Source organism: Xyrauchen texanus, chromosome 17, assembly GCF_025860055.1.
Source record: "Xyrauchen texanus isolate HMW12.3.18 chromosome 17, RBS_HiC_50CHRs, whole genome shotgun sequence".
NCBI classification, from domain to species: domain Eukaryota; kingdom Metazoa; phylum Chordata; class Actinopteri; order Cypriniformes; family Catostomidae; genus Xyrauchen; species Xyrauchen texanus.
The window spans coordinates 29,488,093-29,505,555 of record NC_068292.1 but is presented as its reverse complement, the minus strand read 5'-3'; the positions used below and the strand labels follow the sequence as shown (position 1 = coordinate 29,505,555).

The following is a 17,463-nucleotide window of genomic DNA, read 5'->3' as shown; positions in this document are numbered from 1 at the left end:
CTACTATAATGTGACTTATCACAGATTTTGAAATCTGAGGCTTTTGCAGTCATTTAAAAGCTGCTAATTGAGATTGATATAAGAAACATGCAATAACTGGTTCTGTAGGGTGTTGCCATGGGAATCGGGCTGTGTGCAAGCAGCCATCTTGATGGCACTCTGGAAAAACTGGAGGAGTTTGGGAAATCTGTTATCTTCAGGAAAGCCTCAGGGATATTTGGTCTACTCAAAGTAGGTCAAGCTTTATTGTTCTTCTCATGTATTACAGATTCCAAAGATCTGCTTTAGTTTTCCAAATCAGTTGTTATGAATTAATTTATATTCCACCATATTATATTATTTAAAATAATTCAGCAGTACATTGTGGCCATAGTGCAAAGGCTTAAATAGTAGAAAGTTAATTATATTAGGCTTTGTAAAGAGCTTCGATAACTATTTCCAGGGTCCCACAGTCATGAAAATCATGGAAATATCAGGGAATTTTGAAATTTTGTTTTGCAGCCTGGTAAAGTCACAGGAGAGTCAATTAATTATTTATTGTGAAAATACATTGCTTTAGTTATGCTCTGCTTTTAAAATATTTAATTTGCTTCATATTGCTCTCAGGTCGAGTAAAATTTGCTCACAAGCTGTAGTGATATCCAATTTGAAATAAATGAATTGTTGTTTTGTTAGTTGACAAATGGGTATGAGTGATTAATTAAAAATCATCAATCATCAATGACCAATGATTGGAAAGGTCATGGAAAAGTTATGAAAATTTGCAAATTGTTGATTGAATGCATTTAGGATTTAACTTGTTTGTATTGTTACATTGAACTGATGTGCTTTTTCTCACTTTCCTTATCATCCAGGATAAAAATGACATTGATGTGGAAAAAATGAAAAGCACTCTAATTTTGTGTTATGGTTATGTTGCGATGCACGCGCCAGAAGATCAGCTCCTCACTCGCATCGAAAGCGTCATTCTGCAAAACATCTCCAAGCAGTTCAACACCAAGGTAAATCACAAGGGGCTGTGTTCAGTATGTAATGTAACCCCACACAACAGTCTGGATCTAGACATTGATCAAAGATAAGAAAAAGCTTATCGGATGTTAGTAGTACTATTTGAAAGTAAAAAAAATATATATATATATATATTAGAACATTACTTGTATATTGTCTGCAGTGTAAACATTTTTTTATGGCCTGGGTAGCTTATTGGTTAAGATGCTGGCTACCAAACCTTGAGTTCGCTAGTTCGAATCCCAGGGCATTCAGAGTGACTCCAGCCAGGTCTCCAAAGAAACCGAATTGACCCGGTTGCTAGGGATGGTAGAGTCATATGGGGTAACCTCCTCGTGGCCTCCACACACACAGTATCTCTGTGGCAACGCGCTTAACAAGCCACGTGATAAGATGCGTGGGTTGACGGTCTCCGACACGGAGGCAGCTGGGATTCGTCCTCCACCACCCGGATTGAGGCGAATCACTACGCAACCACGAGGACTTAAAAGCACATTGGGAATTGGGCATTCCAAATTGGGAGAAAAAAAACCACGTTGTGGTGTACGTGAAAATTAATTTTAAACGAGTTGTTTTTGTTCATCTTCCATTCAAAATAAAAACTAATTTTAGTGGATTTTAGGATTAAATTAAGGAAAAACTAGTGAGGTTCACTTAATTTGATATGTCTAATCTCTGAAAACAAGTCTTATGCATTTTGTATCCTTAATGCAATTCTTGTTTTATTGATGTTTAGATTTCCACTGGAAAACAAGATCAAATAACTGATTAAAAATTGTCTTCCTGTGTTGGGATTCCTTTTAAAGTTTAAAGTTTTTTTTGGAAATTGTAATTCAGTTCTGTTTAAAAAGAAAAAAAGGCTAATTGATATTCTCAGAATGAATACATTAATCATTTCCTGTTGTTTGTGACCACAGTGAGACCCAAAACTGAAAAATGTGTTGCTTCTGTGAGAGTTTTGTTGCTAAATGAGTCCTCTGAATGGCCTAGTACATTTGTTGACAAGATTCCCTTGGTTGCTTTAGAGTCTGCAGTTATTTGAGAGTTTGATCCAAATTATTTTTAGTGCCAAGGATCATTAATTCTCTTTGAGTGCTGATTCATATCCCATTAGTATTCATAATGTAATTTGGCTGTAAGAAATTATTTCACTGTTAGGGGACCATGCAACTAATTTTGTTTTTAACTTTTTGCACTCCAGTTTATATATAATTATCACAGACTGGATTTAAAGACCAAAGGCATTTCAGTTTATATCTCACACATTTAAATAGTCACATAAATTATCATTCTTATAGTCCATTTTGTACACTCATAACATATTCTTATTCTTATAGATTTATACATTCTGATTATTTTTAAAATCAATTGTTTCATTTTTGTGATTTAAACTAGAACATTACTTTTATTGTTATACAGGTTCTGGGAATTAAAGTAGAGACCAAGGTACTGTGAAGGGAAGCCACCATAAGGACCTTTTCTCACCTCTGACCTTTAAACTTTAACTTCTCTCTCTTCAGTTTTTATGCTGCAATGAGTCCTTTTAAAGTATAGCCTCTTGAGCTTCTCAAAAAGGCATATAAAAGTATTTTTATGACACTGAGACTGGTATTAGTTTATAAAAATATTTATTTATAAAGCCCTTCCTATTGAGTCCAAACTTTTTGGAAAAGGTCTGTTCTGTTGTTATAGGCTATTTGTTTTAATATGAAATTTAAGGCTCACTTTTAGCTACAATTTTAAATGAAGTGAACATTAAATGTTTTTTGAGAAGGTCAAAAGGTGCTCACTAACCTGATAACCTTTGTCTTACTAAAGCGTCACAGTTATATTTCTATATATTTGGTTTTCTGGCTTTTCTATATTTTAGGTGGCTTGATTCATCAATTCTGATTTACACAAACATGTTTCTTCAACTGAATCACATGTGCTGAGTAGATGTTAAGATGTCTCACACATTAATTACTTTATAATAAGCATTTTGTGTAGCCACCGTGACCAGGAAAGAAATCCTGGTGGTGTCTGAATACTGACCAAGCTGGGCTGATTTGTATAGGGGTTACTGGATTTGATTTGATTTGATTTGCTTTGCTTGTGCTTTTTGATTGACATTTGCAGTGTTCTATAAACCACAGTTTGAGTTTGTTTGTCTCTCTTTATCTTTGTTTTTGTGCATGTACACTTTGTAGGACCTGACAATGAAGCTTAGTCTGATTCATAGCATTGGACTCATCGCCAAGGCGATCAGCACCTGTGTTTGTAACCAGGGCTTCGTGTTCTCCCGCAAACAAGAGCTTATGGGTGTTATGATGGTAAGATGTTTGATTTGAAGGTTGTTCAGTTTTATATTTTTTTACCAGACATTTTACTTTGCTCTGCTTTGACAACTTTAGAGTCTACATATAGAAACGTTTACAGTTCAATTTCCATTGGCCTAAATCTAGACTCTCAGCCAATCTTGGTTTCTAATTGAAATGCAGACATTGTTGGCTCTTAAGTTAAATGTTCATGTCTGTATGTCACAAAACATTGATATCTGTCTTTTAAGCAGGGTCTGAAAACGAAATGTTTTTCATTTTGGTTTGTTCTGAGCAAATACTGTATTTTTTGTTCCGGTTCAAAAGTTCTGCAGTCTCCATTCCAAATGGTTACCGGTTAAAACAAAATAAAAGTACTCTTAATAATGTTCTTTTAAAAATGATAGTACTCTGCAATAGTGTTGCCAGATCTTCAGGAAAAACAAGCAACATGGTCTGGAAAAACAAGCTCAAAATAAGCCACTTGCCTCACCAAAATAAACTAAAATAAGCAATTGTTTTCCCTTGTGTGGTGGATTTATCGGCATAGAAGCCATAACAAGCAGTTAATTAACAGTTAAGTACAATTTTATTTACAGATCTGCTTTCAGTCAAAACCCAGCAGCATCAAATCTGTATTAATGCATCATATCTAACAATAATTCAGCGAAGACTTTTTACTGTTACTCTAATAATGCTTTCCTTGTACCTGGATTAGCCGTGCATGTATATGTAGTAATTATACATGGTTGTTAAAAAGGTCTTCATTCACAGAATGTGACATCCACAAAGGGGAATTAGGCAAAAGAAAATGTGTGATGCAGTAGTTTCCTTCAGGTTCAAAGCACATGTTTCATTTTTTCAGGCAACATGAAGTTGTGTAGTTCCAAACATTTATTTTGATAAACCCTTTGGCCTTTAGTTTCACGTAAAAATGATCAGAACAAAATTAACAGGTTATAACCAGTTACCAGCATTTAAATATAATGTTTTCTCTCTGGAACAATTGAAAATCATTTTGTTCTGGTTTTTGGTTTCGTTCTGCTGAAAAACTATTTCATTTTTCATTTTTGTTCCTTGAACCGTTTTTAGTCCCTGCTTTTAATTATGCATTGATCACCACCAAAACAAGTTAACAAGTACCATTAGGACTGTTGGATTCATGTCTTTCTATTTTTCTGCAGGATTTCATTAAATCTGAACCAGCGGATGTTATGCGGACCCCTATTCGCTATCTTGTTTTTACCACATGTGCCAACCTCGTGTATCCTGTCATGTTATTTTAAATGTTACACATCTTATGACTGCATTTCACTCTAACACACTTTTAAGCATTTTTCCTTCTGAATAAGTTGCATTTATATACTGTATTATAACACTGTATCGGTCAAACTGGTAAATTTGTAGATTTCACAAAACGAATGTTTAAGAACTTGACTCAAGCCTACAGAAACTTAGATCCCCCTTTAACAGAAAATGAGAGTTTTGACTTATTAAAAACATGTTTGAATGGAGTTTTTGGGCTTCCAACAGCAGACACACCAGAAAAAGGTAAAGATGAAGAAGCCCTGGATCTGCAGCAGAGAGAGGTATGTATAAAATGTACACACCCCTGCAAATTTTTCAACTTCATTACTATAGGCTTTATATATTATGTGACTTTTTTATATAAGAGACTAGAGAGAAAATCCATGTTTAGGATCTTAAACATCCTTCAGTGAAAAGGCATTAAATTGTGCAAGTAATATGCATTATGTATATACCGGTAAGTTTATTTTTCTTTTTTTTAACTTACCACCATGTCCCCACCCCCCCAGGCCTTCTATTCCGATACCTTTAACGCTCTTCACGATTTGCTGAGAAATGTGTTAGCCAGAGATTTGAGTCCTGATGGTCTTCAGTCTGTGTTCAAGGTAAATAAGTTGTAAATGTTACTTGCAACACTTCATAGTCCCTTTTTCCGAACCACATTTATTTACTGATTTGAATTTTCACAGCATATAGAGAGCTGGTTGAGCTCAGGGCAAGAGCATGAGCGGGAGAGAGCAATGAAGACCACGGCAAAGTTACTGCAGTTTTATTTGGACAATCTCAGTGTGAAGGTAAGGGACTTCAGTGACAAGGGCAGTGTTTTAATTTGAACTAAGATAGATTTGAGAAGGTACATTGCTTTGATTATTGTATTGTTTTGTTTTATAATTGTTTGTTTTTATGTTTTTTGTTTGGTTTTTAGTTTTTTTGTTTGTTTTTAGTGTTTAATTTTTAATTTACAGTGTTTTATTTTTAATTGTTTTTGTTTGTATAGATTCGTTGTTGTTTTTGTTGTTTTGTTTTGCTTTTGTTTTTTGTATGTTTAGTTGAGCTTTTTTTTTTAAAAACAATTTTTTATATACACTACTTGACCAAATGTATGTGAACACTAAAACAACAATATGTAGGCACACCCAAACATACACATTTATAGCGGGTTGGGCCTTCCTTTGCTGCTGTGTTTTTCTATAATGGCTTTCACTCTTAGGAACGCTTTCCACTATGTTGGAACATAGCTGTCTGCATTTGCTCCCATTAAGAATCAAGAGCATCTCTTAAGTCTAGCACTGATTTTGGGTGATGAAAGCTTGACTTGCATTCAGCGTTCCAATTAATCCCAAAGGTGTTCAATTGGGTTCAGGTTTTTTGGCTTTGTGCAGGCCAGTCAAGTTTTTCCACACTAGAATCTGTAAACCATTTGTTAATGGACCTCTCTTTTGTACACAGGGACATTGTCATGCTGGATCAGTTTTTCTATTAAAAGTTTTTGTCTAAGAACATTGCATGGCTGTCTGCTTGATTTTATGTGCCTGTTTGTAATGGGTGTAATTGAAATAGCCAAACCCATTCATCAGAATGGTGTGTCCAAATACTTATGGCCATGAGTGTATTAACCTAAAAAGATCTGGCAATACATACTGGTGTAGACAAATCTTTCTCATCCTTTAATGTCCTCTGGGTATTTAATAACTGTGGAATGATACAAAACATTCACTTTAAGCACCTATTAGTTCCATTCTGACCAAGCTGATACTTTAAGCATTTATTTCTTTTTTTCCTCAAAACCATTTTGTTTTTTTTCCTGGCACTGACTTATGAAATACGTGCATTGGGGAAAGAATGTACGGTAGTTATCAGTGCATTGTGACTTTCTCTGTGCCCCTCTTTCTTTCTCTCTATCTAGAACTTGGTGACATTTCATAATCTAGGAGCTCTTTTGGGCCGTCTGGCACCACGGTGCACAGACCCGAACCCTGAGGTGCGCCGGGCAGCCATTGACTGCATCTATAGCCTAATGTACATTCAGCTGCGCTATGAAGGTACTGCCCTGTTCAGTGCATAATCCCATTTATCTGGAAATTGGCAATGTATAATGAGACATTACTGCAAACATTTGAAGAATTAAGAATGTTAAAGGGATAGTTTACCCAAAAATGAAAATTCTCTCATCATTTACTCAACCTCATCCCATTCCAGATGTGTTACATTATTTATTCAGCAGAACACAAAAGAAGATTTCTTTGAAGAATATCTGAGCTCTGTATGTCCATACAATGCAAGTGAATTGTGGCCAGAACTTTGAATTTCCAAAAATCACAAAGGCAGCATAAGTATTCTAAAAGACTCCAGTGATTAAATGTATGTCTTCAGAAGTGATATGATAGGTGTGGGTTAGAAACAGATCTATATTTAAGTCCTTTTTTCTACAAATCTTCACATCCACATTCTTCTTTATTTATTTATTTGTTTTTGGTTATTTGCATTTCATGTATATCGCCAACTATTGGTTGGGGCTGGTCAAAGGTGGAGATTTATAGTAAAAAAAGGACTTAAACATTGATCTGTTTCTCACCTACACCTATCATATCATTTCTAAAGAAATTGAATTTACCACTGGACTTTATGTGATTTATGGACCAACAGAGTGGAGATATTCTTCTAAAAAAATATATATTTGTGTTCTGCAGAAGAAAGTAAGTCATACATCTGGGATGGCATTAGGGTAAGTAAATGATTTTTGGGTGAACTTTTAGTGTTTTCACCCCTGAAATATCTAGAAATGCATTTTGCTTCTCATACCATCTCTATGCCTCACTGTCTAAATTCTGTATTATATTCCGTTTTTTTTGTTTTGTTTTGTTTTTACAGGCTTTTCACTGGACTATAAGGACGATTCAGTCGAGAGTCTCTTAGATGTTCGTGAGAAACTAAACAATCCTGACCATTCAGTCTTGTACAAAACCTGCTCTGAGCTGACCAAGGTAAACTGTCTTAATGTACTTTTCTCCTAATCAATGCTTCCAAAGCTATGAGGAGCCTAAAAAGATCACTACTTTTCCTATCAAGATTGTTGTACTGAACTAACTCACTCTCTTCCTCTTTCCCTCTCTTCCCCATCTCATGTTTTAGGTCATTAGTAAGCGTCTACCCCAGCAGCAGTTGAGCACTCTGTTGTTTATGTTGTTTGATGGTTTGGTGGACTCGCAGTCCAACTGCTCCAGAGCTTCCAGTGTGATCCTCAACACTCTGCTGAAGAACAGAGGTTCTGCCCTGCAGGATCTGGTACATTATACACACACACACACAAAAAAAGATTTCTATTTCTAAACTTAACCCTCATACAAACCTTTCTGCATTTTTACATAATCATTAAGACTTTCTTTAATTAAGATTATTTAGTTTGTTTCTTAAGCCTTTTACCTCATGGGGATCCTTGTCTTGTCTCCAAAATGGAGGTGCGGTTTTACTGGTTTTTCTTTTTTGCTTTTCTTTGTTTTATTTATAAAAAAATGTGCTCCCCTTTTTCTTCCCAATTTGGAATTCCCAATGCATTCTAAGTGCGCGTTACCGCAGAGACGTAGCATGTGTGGTGGCTTCACGCTATTCTCCGTGGAATCTAAGCACAACTCACCACATGCCCCAATGAGATCGAGAACCACACATTTTAGTGACCATGATGAGGTTACCCCATGTGACTCTACCCTCCCTAGCAACTGGGCCAATTTGGTTGCTTATGAGACCTGGCTGGAGTCACTCAGCACGCCCTGGATTCGACACCTGGGAGAAATTGTCTCTAACAGCGGTTTTGTGTTGCAGTGAGAGCTGGAGAGAGATAAATAAACAGCCAGAGTCCAACGCCTTGCCTTGCCTGGAAAAGCATCAGCAAATAAATACACTAAAGTGTGTAAGCTGGTTCCTGCTTTCTCATTTCCCCTCGAGACTGACCAGAAACTTATCACAGTGGTGCCGAAACCCGGAAAAAGAGTAAGGAATCGCCGTCATGGAGTCCTTGCCTCTTGCCGAAGTAATAAAGTCCCTCGCCGGCATCCAACAATCCCAGCATCAAGCTCTCCTGGATCTGCACATGGAGCAGAAGCAATGGTTCTAGGTGCTCCTTCAGGCCCAGGCTGAGGCCCGGCAGGTGTTACGGAGCTTGGAGCCACTGGGGGAATCTGGCAGTGGTCGATCTGGTGGTACTGGATCAGTTTTATCACCAGACTACTGAAGGGGATGGCAGAATGTGTCCAGTGCCACCACCCAGCGTCGTTGGATGAGGCCATCCAGCTGGCTGAGGAACACTTGACAGCATATCAGGGGGCTGGCGAGCTTCTCAGCTTCCCCAGCCCTTAGAGTATTCCCTGTAGGGGATTTCCCTCTGGAGCAGACGCGAGACGAAACACTTAAGCGTGCCTTCGACCAAGTGAAAGTGATTGATGATCAACTCCCCCAGCCAGACGCTCATTCCCATATTTTTTGATTATCAATGATCGGTTGTATCGAGTGATGCAGGACACTCAGACAAAGGAGGATACAACCCAATTGTTAATACCGCAGAGCCATTGGGAAATGTTCCAGATAGCTCATAATTCGATGGCGGGTCACTTTGGGCAGGAAAAAACACTAAACCATCTAATGGCCCATTTCTGTTTGCTGGGCATTCGCGGGGATGTTCGCAGGTGGTGTGTGGCATGCCGTGAATGTCAGCTGGTGAATCTGCCAGCCACCCCAAGAGCGTCATTGTGCCCCCTTCTGTTGATTTGAGGTCCCCTTCGAAAGAATTGGTATGGACCTCGTCGGGCCATTAGAACAATGGCACGTGGGCATCACTTTGTGTTGGTTTTGGTGCACTACGCAACAGGATATCAGTGCCTCTTCGCAACATCTCAGCGCAAAGTGTTGTGGAGGCCCTCTTCAGAATTATCTCCCAAGCTCGTGCTTGATATCCTATGGGAAAATTGGGAGGAGGGACCTTCAAACAGTAAAAACGAAATTCAATACGTTCTTGACCTGAGAGCAAAACTCCACACACTGGGGCAACTAACACAGGAGAATTTGCTCCAGGCTCAAGAACGTCAAAGCCGGCTTTATAATAGGGTCACTCAACTACGGGAATGTACACTGGGAGATATAGTCCTTGTATTGCTCCCCACATTGAGCTCTAAATTACTAGCCAAGTGGCAAGGGCCCTTTGAGGTCATACGGCGAGTTGGGAAAATCGAGCTCTGACGGAGTATGTCAGATTTACCACCTCAACCTCCTAAAACCATGGAGAGAGGCAGTTCTCGTGACTTTGGCGACGGTGGTTCCGGAATGACATTAATTATTTACAGTAATGATTGGCCTGCAGCATCTGAGGGTTGTCCTGAGGTCATTGAGATGGTGGGACTCACGGCAAACCCAAAGAAGTGCACAGTTTGGCGGATGGAAGGATGTTATCTGGGCTTCCAGTTGAGTCATGGGCAGGTGCGGCCCCAAATTGATAAAACCGCAGCAATTGCAGCCTGCTCAAGTCATGAGACAGTTCTTGGGGCTGGCTGGCTGGCTATTACCATAGGTTTGTGCCCATCTATTTGACCTTCACCAGCCCGCTGACTGATCTTACTAAAAAGGGGGCTCCAGATCCGATCCATTGGCCGGAGACGGGTCAGCAGGCGTTCATGCAGAAGAAAGCTGCACTTTGCAGTGGGCTTTTATTGGACTCTCCTAACTTCTCTCTCCCTTTTATCTTGCAGACGGATGCATCGGACAGGGTCTAAATCACTCACTGAGGGAGACTAGGTACAGCAAAATTGAGAAGTGATTGGCCATCAAGTGGGTGGTCCGCACCCTCCGGTACAATCTGTTGGGGCATGCTTCACCCCCCCTGTTCGGACCACAGGGGGATTGATTGGGTGACATGCTGGATGGTCCCTGGTCAGAGTCGGGCGATTGGGGTATGTGGAGATGGGGGCATGGCCGAGCAATGCCTGTGGAGAGCGAGGCCTGGAGAGGAATATTGACACTTGGGGGAAATTATCTCTAAGAGCTTTTTTGTGTTGCGGTAATAGCTGGAGAGAGATAAAAGCAGCCAGATCCGCAGTTGGGGAGAGAAGGACCTGAGTCCAACTATGACACTGCCTGCTTTAAGAGAGCGTTGATTTATGTTTATTAAGCGTTTGTGTTTCTGTTTGTGTATACGCTGAAAAGCATCAGAAAAAAAAAAATACTAAAGTGTGTAAGCTGGTTCCCGCTTCCTCATTTACCCCTAGACTGACCAGGACCTTGTCACAGAATTGTTTTTCTAATTGAGGATGTCCCAGATGTCCTCAAAGCGATGTTTAGCTAAAAGCTAAGTGTGTGTACACACTGGTTTCAAAATTTAAGTAATTCGTATTATGTGCTACTAAGCCATTTTTCACTTTTCATCTCAACTGTGTGTGTGTTTTGTGTTGTTCTTTGTCAGGTACCAGAGATGTTGGAGGTGCTACACAGTCGGCTACAGGTGATTGGTGAAGAGCAGGTGAAGGTGGCCGTCTTTCAGTCAATCCTCATATTTGCTACACAGCATCTGCAGACCGTTATCAACACACTTGTCGCCTTCCCACTGCCTTACGACAGGTGATTTCTGTCTGTCTGTGTGTGTGTGTGTGTGTGTGTGTGTGTGTGTGTGTGTGTGTGTGTTAATGTGCATGGCATTCATTATCTGTCATGTGCTCCATGATGGTTAAGCATAATAATGGCCTGATTGAGTGTTTGTTACAATGTTATCCATATGTTTGTGTGGGATTTCTCCAGCTGGAGCTGTGAAATGTGGATGGCTCTGGGAGCAGACAGCACTTTGGCCCTTCAAATCATGGAGTTGATTATCGAGAAGCTCAATGTTATGGTTCCCTATGCGGATAAGAAGGAGTCCATGCTGAGGCCTGGTTTGACCAAAGTCGCCACCAGTCACCCATTGGCTGTGAGTCTTAGTACAGCTGTCAACGTAATTGATGTTTACATTATACACCAAGGTTCAAATTCAGCTATATAGAGTATAGCTATATGCAAAAAAAAAAGAAGAAGAAAAAAAAGCCCAGTGGCTGTTGCACATGTATCAGCTTTTACCTATATAATCATGTATTTTCGATCTATATGTGCATTTATGTGTTTATAGATGACATGTGCCCTGCGTGAGATGATGCTGAACGGTCAGTCAGCTGATGCCGTGGCCGCTGTGTTTCCAAAGCTCTTCAGTGCTCTGCTGGTTCGTTTGGGCTCCAGCGTGGGAGTTCAGCTGCCAAAAGATCTCAACAGCAACAGCATCATTTCAGACCGCAAAACAACTAACAAAAACACTGTGGCCAACTTTGATGTGTGTGGGTAAGTGCCATAAATATAGAATGTGCTGTCATGCTCATTCCAAGTTTAGAAAAAAATTTGGTGTTTTTTTTTTAATATTCTCTTTTGTAAAAGATTAATTTTGTGTAAATTATTTATGCATCAAGACAAAACCAGTGGAAGCTGGATCCAGCCTTAGAAATCAAGTCTATAGAAGAATTTTGAAAAATATCATGTTTTTTGGTTGTTAGAGACTTTATCTCGGTTCCAAAGCCCAGTTAAGATGGCCTCCTTGACAACATTTTTAGACATTATAGGTACTCCTAATGCAAAGGCTGTTCCAGACAGTGGGCAGCAAATGTATACTGCCTTATAAGATATTTCATTTAGGCAAAAATGTAGGCATTTTATTTGTGTACACAATAATCTGTGATTATCAAGGGATGAGCATATTACAAAGTCAACATTGTATTTTATTCAGTACTGCATAATCAGTAACACTTTACAATAAGGTTCTGTTTGTTAACATTAGTTAATGCACTATGAACTAACATGACCTAATAATGAACAATTGTATTTATATTAACTAACATTTTAAATTATCTAATTCAAATATACTTTCACCTAATATTTGTGTGTTATGTATTTTTATTCTTATTAGTATTAAGTCTTTAGCTTTGCAACATGCTAATGTCAATCTCTGTAGTAATGAGGTAGTCTGTCATGTGGTTCTAATAAGAGCTCTATTGGTGTGGTTCAAATTTGCATGTTAACAGAGTTGCTACCAATGTTTCAAAACAATCCCTTTTGGATGCTGAATTCGAAGGTTACTACACATGCAGACAAGACAGCAAGTTTTGGAAGAGCACCGAGACATCTGTGTTTCTCCTCTTTGTGTTCAGGGTGGCCATGGAGGCCCTGCGGATCCTGCTGGCTCGAGCTCAGCTTGACGCTGTTGTGAAACCATTAGATCAGGAGGGAGCTTGGGACAAGATGAAGGATCCACAGCAGCACATGACAGGAGTCACTCTGCTCTCCAGGTAGAGACACCTGTTGTCTCCTCTCTCATACACGAAATCCGCTCAGACTGTTCATTGTTTGCAAACCAATCTTTTTATCATTAATGTTGTATTCATGTTTATGATGGGGCAAGATAATAAAATGTTATAAAATGACCCATGAATTTGCTTGATGAGCACTGTTTTTTTTCCTCTGTTGATCTATTTTTTTATTGAGACAGGAAGTTTGGGCCTGAAAAATCGAGGGGCTTAAGTGCAGGTTTTGAAGGTGCTTTTTCTTCTCTTTGTATCAGAGCTATGGCCAAGCATGCTGGTCCAAGACTGCCTGCCATTGTGGAGAGTCTCTGCCCTTCTCTCAGTAATATTTATGAGTGCCAGAGGATCACAGTCACAGCGTTTTTCTCTGAGGTGAGAAGAGTTTCTTGTTTCTCAAAACAGGCTATTAAACATGAGTCACGTAGCAGTCTGTCAGTTGTGCTGTAGAATAAATGTGATTACAAGTATTGACATAATGTAAATATTAAAGGGATAGTTCACCCAACAATTTAAATTCTCTCATTATTTACTCACCTTCATGATATACCAGGTGTCTATAACTTTATTCTTCACCAGAACACATTTCAAGAAAATTCAGCTCAGTAGGTCCTTAAAATGCAAGTGGATGGTGATCTGTCTTTTGAAGCTCCAAAAATCACAGACAGTCAGCATAAGCATATGACTCCAGCTGTTAAATTAATGTCTTCGAAAGCAGCACGATCCCTTTTGGTGAGAAAAATATAAATATTTAAGTACTTTTTTAACATTCTTCCAGTCAGCAGTGTGTGACATTATCGCATTGACATTTGAAACACGTGAGAACTGACGCACGTGCAATACACATGGAAGAGCAGCGCTGTTTACAAGTGGGAAGGAGAAACGCTGTACATAATCTTTGTTGATATTGGTTTATATCTGTATTTTTCTGTTTATTTACTCACAATGGTGTGCTTGTGTGCTTATCCTGGATGTCTCAACCAAGAGGAGAACGTGAGATTAACATTTCAACATGAATATATCACGCGAGAGACCGCATGATCTCCACCCTCTCGTGAAGCTTACCGGAAGCGTTGGATTATAGTTAAAAAGTACTTAAATATGATTTTTTTTTTTTTCTGCACCAAAGTGATCGTATTGCTTTTGAAGACATTAATTTAACTTATTGAGTCATATGGATGATGTTTAAGCTGACTGTCTGTTCTTTTTGGAGCTTCAAAAGTCAACATCCACTTGACATACTGAGCTGAGATATTTTCAGTTTTTCTTCAAATGTGTTCTGGTGAAGACAGAAAGTCATACACACCTGGGATATCATGAGGGTGATTAAATACTTATAGAATCTTCATTTTTGGATGAACTATCCCTTTAAGAGTGTATGTCACTTCAGCATTCTAAAACAGATAATGGTACCTTATGCTTTTGCAAAGTCACAGATTATTCACTGGTTTTGCTTTAGTTCAGTTTTTTTAAATATGTGTTTAGAAGAAATAACTTTGCCTTTTCATTTCTATTTATTTTTACCTATAATTAGTATACAGATAATTATCATTGGTACTGTTGAAAAAGGACACCTTACAATTCATAGACATGTAATTAATACATTTTTGAGGTATCATTAGTCATGAGATAAACCATGCCACAAATGTGTTAAACCCACAGGCTAATTTTTATTTGTAATTTGTTTTGTGTTTTTTTGCTTTTAGCTGCTGAACCACCATGTGGTTACTGAACTGATGATTCTGGACATGTTAATGAACAACATGATGGAGAGGATAACTGACTCTTGCGGCACTGTCCGCATGCTGGCGATCCGAGGCCTGGGGAACATTGCTGTGGGCTCACCTGAGAAGGTACAGGCTCCCTGCTTTACATCTGTAAACAAATACACCTTGGATAAAGAGTAAAGCTAATTGATTTTGGGCAATGTTTCTTGGCAACGATTTGAGACTTGTCAATGTGACAATCAGTATGGAAGTTGTCTGATGCAAAAAATTGTTTCACCAATTGTTAAGATGTTACCTAGCAAATGCTGCCTAAACAAATATCCTCTGCTGTTTGCCTAAAAGAGAAAAAACTTCCTACACTTCTACACTGTTCTATTATTATACTTAGCATTTTTATGTTTTCTTTCTAAAGTCATGAAGTCGTACGTCGTTACCTACATAACAGTCTGTTAAGTATGTTATAATATGCAGTTATACTGTGATCTCCCTGCTTTTGTTTGTTCTTGATCAGGTGAATAAGTATGCAAAGGAGCTTTTAGCAGCTATGAGTTCAGGCATGGAGGAAAAGGATGACCCGGGGAAACACATCACATTGGAGGCCATGTCAGGCATGTCCAAGATACTGCTTTATCTGGACCAAAAGAACGTCCACCTGCTTGTGGTTTACATCTTCATGAAGATTAAACCCTTTCTGGAGAATGTGAGTGTGTAGAGCGAAAGTGCATCATTTTAATTTATCCCATATAATGTGGCAAGAGTCGTAGTTATTCTACCATCTAAGGCAGAGCAGCATGACAGTGTATAAACTGTGCAACAGTCAATGTGTCAACCGGTAGATCATTTTTTATACTGTTTAAAAAGTGGTAGATTATATTTATGTGGCTGTTAATTGGCTCAGCCAATCAGAATTTCTTCAGAGTCATTTCTTGCAATTGTGTCAGACTTTATTTGTTATTAAGTAATCATATATTTTGGTTTGCATCCATCAAGTTCCAAATAAAAAGAAAAATAATCATAGCAAATTATTTAATTCACTGGATTATCCAAAAATAGACATTGCCAAATGTTTATTGAATACAGTGTATCCAATTAACCATATTTACATTTTAATCTTTTGTATAATTTCCTGTAAAAAAAAAAAACTATTTTGTGGGGGTCTGGGTAGCTCAGCGAGTAAAGACGCTGACTACCACCCCTGGAGTCGCGAGTTTGAATCAGAGCATGCTGGCTCGGTTGCTAGGGAGGGTAGGTTCACATGGGGTAACCTCCTCGTGGTCGCTATAATGTGGTTCTGGCTCTCGCTGTGGCATGTGGTGAGTTGTGTGTGGATGCCGTGGAGAATAGCGTGAAGCCTCCACACATGCTATGTCTCCATGGTAATGCGCTCAACAAGCCACGTGATAAGACTTGACGGTCTCAGACATGGAGGCAACTGAGATTCGTCCTCCGTCACCCGGATTGAGTCACTACGCAACCACAAGGACCTAGAGTGCATTGGGAATTGGGCATTCCAAATTGGGGAGAAAAGGGGAGGGGAAAAAATATTTATTTTGTGATATATAAACCATTACTATGATGTAAAATTACCCATACCATGAAACTATATTTTTGACCTAACAGACACCCCTGATCTCACAATTCACAGTTCACTTGTATATTATTTTTGGTGTAATTTGACAAAGTACAAGCCTCTTAGTTTGGGTGTGGAGGTTTTGTTTTAAGCATTTACTCCTAGATAATTTGTCATATTCAATCAGGAGAATGATGACATCCGATGTGCTTCCATCATGCTCATGGGACACCTGTCAAAATTTGGCTCGAATGAGCCCGTCTTTATGGACCAGATCCACAATGTTTTGGTCAGCTTGCTGTTGCACCTCAGTGATCCCAACACTCAAGTGGTCAAGGTCAGTGTTTAGTTGTGCACGCTCCTGCACAGATTGCTTTTGTTGTAATGGCTGTAAATATGGAAAATAGTGTTTTTTTTTGTTTTTTGTTTTTTTACCTATTACATGTTTCTATCAAATTAAGTGCAATTTGAGACATTTACTGTTGAAGTCCAAATGCAAGTTGTCTGTTTGTGTTTGTATGCTTGCATGTGTGTGTGTGCCTCTTTGTTCCCCTAGGCATGCAAGTATGCCATGCGGGCGTGTGCTCCAGTTGTAGGTTCGGTACAGATCTCCGCTATGTTCCAGAACCATCTTCATGAGGAGAAGGGTCTGCATTATGGAGAGTTCATTAATGACCTCACCAAATACATAGTACGGCAAGAGCTAAAACTTTATTATAAGAACATGGATTGAATACTATATAGGACATTCTGTTTATCTGATACAACTCTGCATGCTTATGAATTGGTATATTCACTTTTATAATGGTTATTATAATAATAACTCTGCTAAACCAAATGTGAATAGTTAATTCTCTTCTGTTGTATACTCATCAATATCTTTAGCGATTATTGTTATGTTGGCTTGACAAGGTTATTCTACAAAGTTGTTTTTTCAAAATCCCTAAACCGAGATGAAGACTAACTCCTCCTAGAGCTTTCAAACTACATCCACCAAACAGACTGTTCTGGAAGAGTATGCTTTGTCTTTTCTAACTGATCAGACTTGTGGTTTTCACAGAGTGAACGATCAAAAATGGTACAAATCCCATGAAATTACATTGATGTAATATTCAAATGGGCCAACAAAGTGCTCGTTAATTCAAACTCCAACTTTAAAATGTTCAAATGAAAACAAAGCCACAAAAGGCTTTTAATCT

The 17,463-nt window shown here is 38.7% G+C and overlaps 1 protein-coding gene across 1 annotated transcript in view; it reads left to right on the top strand.

The window, feature by feature from the left end:
- Nucleotides 1-17,463, top strand: part of mroh1 (maestro heat-like repeat family member 1) — a 47,505-nt gene that overhangs the window by 26,810 nt on the left and 3,232 nt on the right. The window contains exons 21-40 of the mRNA XM_052147092.1: nucleotides 109-231; nucleotides 855-1,001; nucleotides 2,428-2,454; nucleotides 3,198-3,320; nucleotides 4,490-4,569; nucleotides 4,756-4,894; nucleotides 5,123-5,218; nucleotides 5,303-5,407; nucleotides 6,520-6,655; nucleotides 7,485-7,597; nucleotides 7,746-7,898; nucleotides 11,059-11,213; nucleotides 11,391-11,556; nucleotides 11,752-11,957; nucleotides 12,818-12,955; nucleotides 13,228-13,342; nucleotides 14,674-14,820; nucleotides 15,206-15,394; nucleotides 16,452-16,601; nucleotides 16,821-16,955. Coding sequence (XP_052003052.1) covers nucleotides 109-231; nucleotides 855-1,001; nucleotides 2,428-2,454; nucleotides 3,198-3,320; nucleotides 4,490-4,569; nucleotides 4,756-4,894; nucleotides 5,123-5,218; nucleotides 5,303-5,407; nucleotides 6,520-6,655; nucleotides 7,485-7,597; nucleotides 7,746-7,898; nucleotides 11,059-11,213; nucleotides 11,391-11,556; nucleotides 11,752-11,957; nucleotides 12,818-12,955; nucleotides 13,228-13,342; nucleotides 14,674-14,820; nucleotides 15,206-15,394; nucleotides 16,452-16,601; nucleotides 16,821-16,955 — 2,643 coding nt within the window. The remainder of the gene's footprint in view (nucleotides 1-108; nucleotides 232-854; nucleotides 1,002-2,427; nucleotides 2,455-3,197; nucleotides 3,321-4,489; nucleotides 4,570-4,755; nucleotides 4,895-5,122; nucleotides 5,219-5,302; nucleotides 5,408-6,519; nucleotides 6,656-7,484; nucleotides 7,598-7,745; nucleotides 7,899-11,058; nucleotides 11,214-11,390; nucleotides 11,557-11,751; nucleotides 11,958-12,817; nucleotides 12,956-13,227; nucleotides 13,343-14,673; nucleotides 14,821-15,205; nucleotides 15,395-16,451; nucleotides 16,602-16,820; nucleotides 16,956-17,463) is intronic.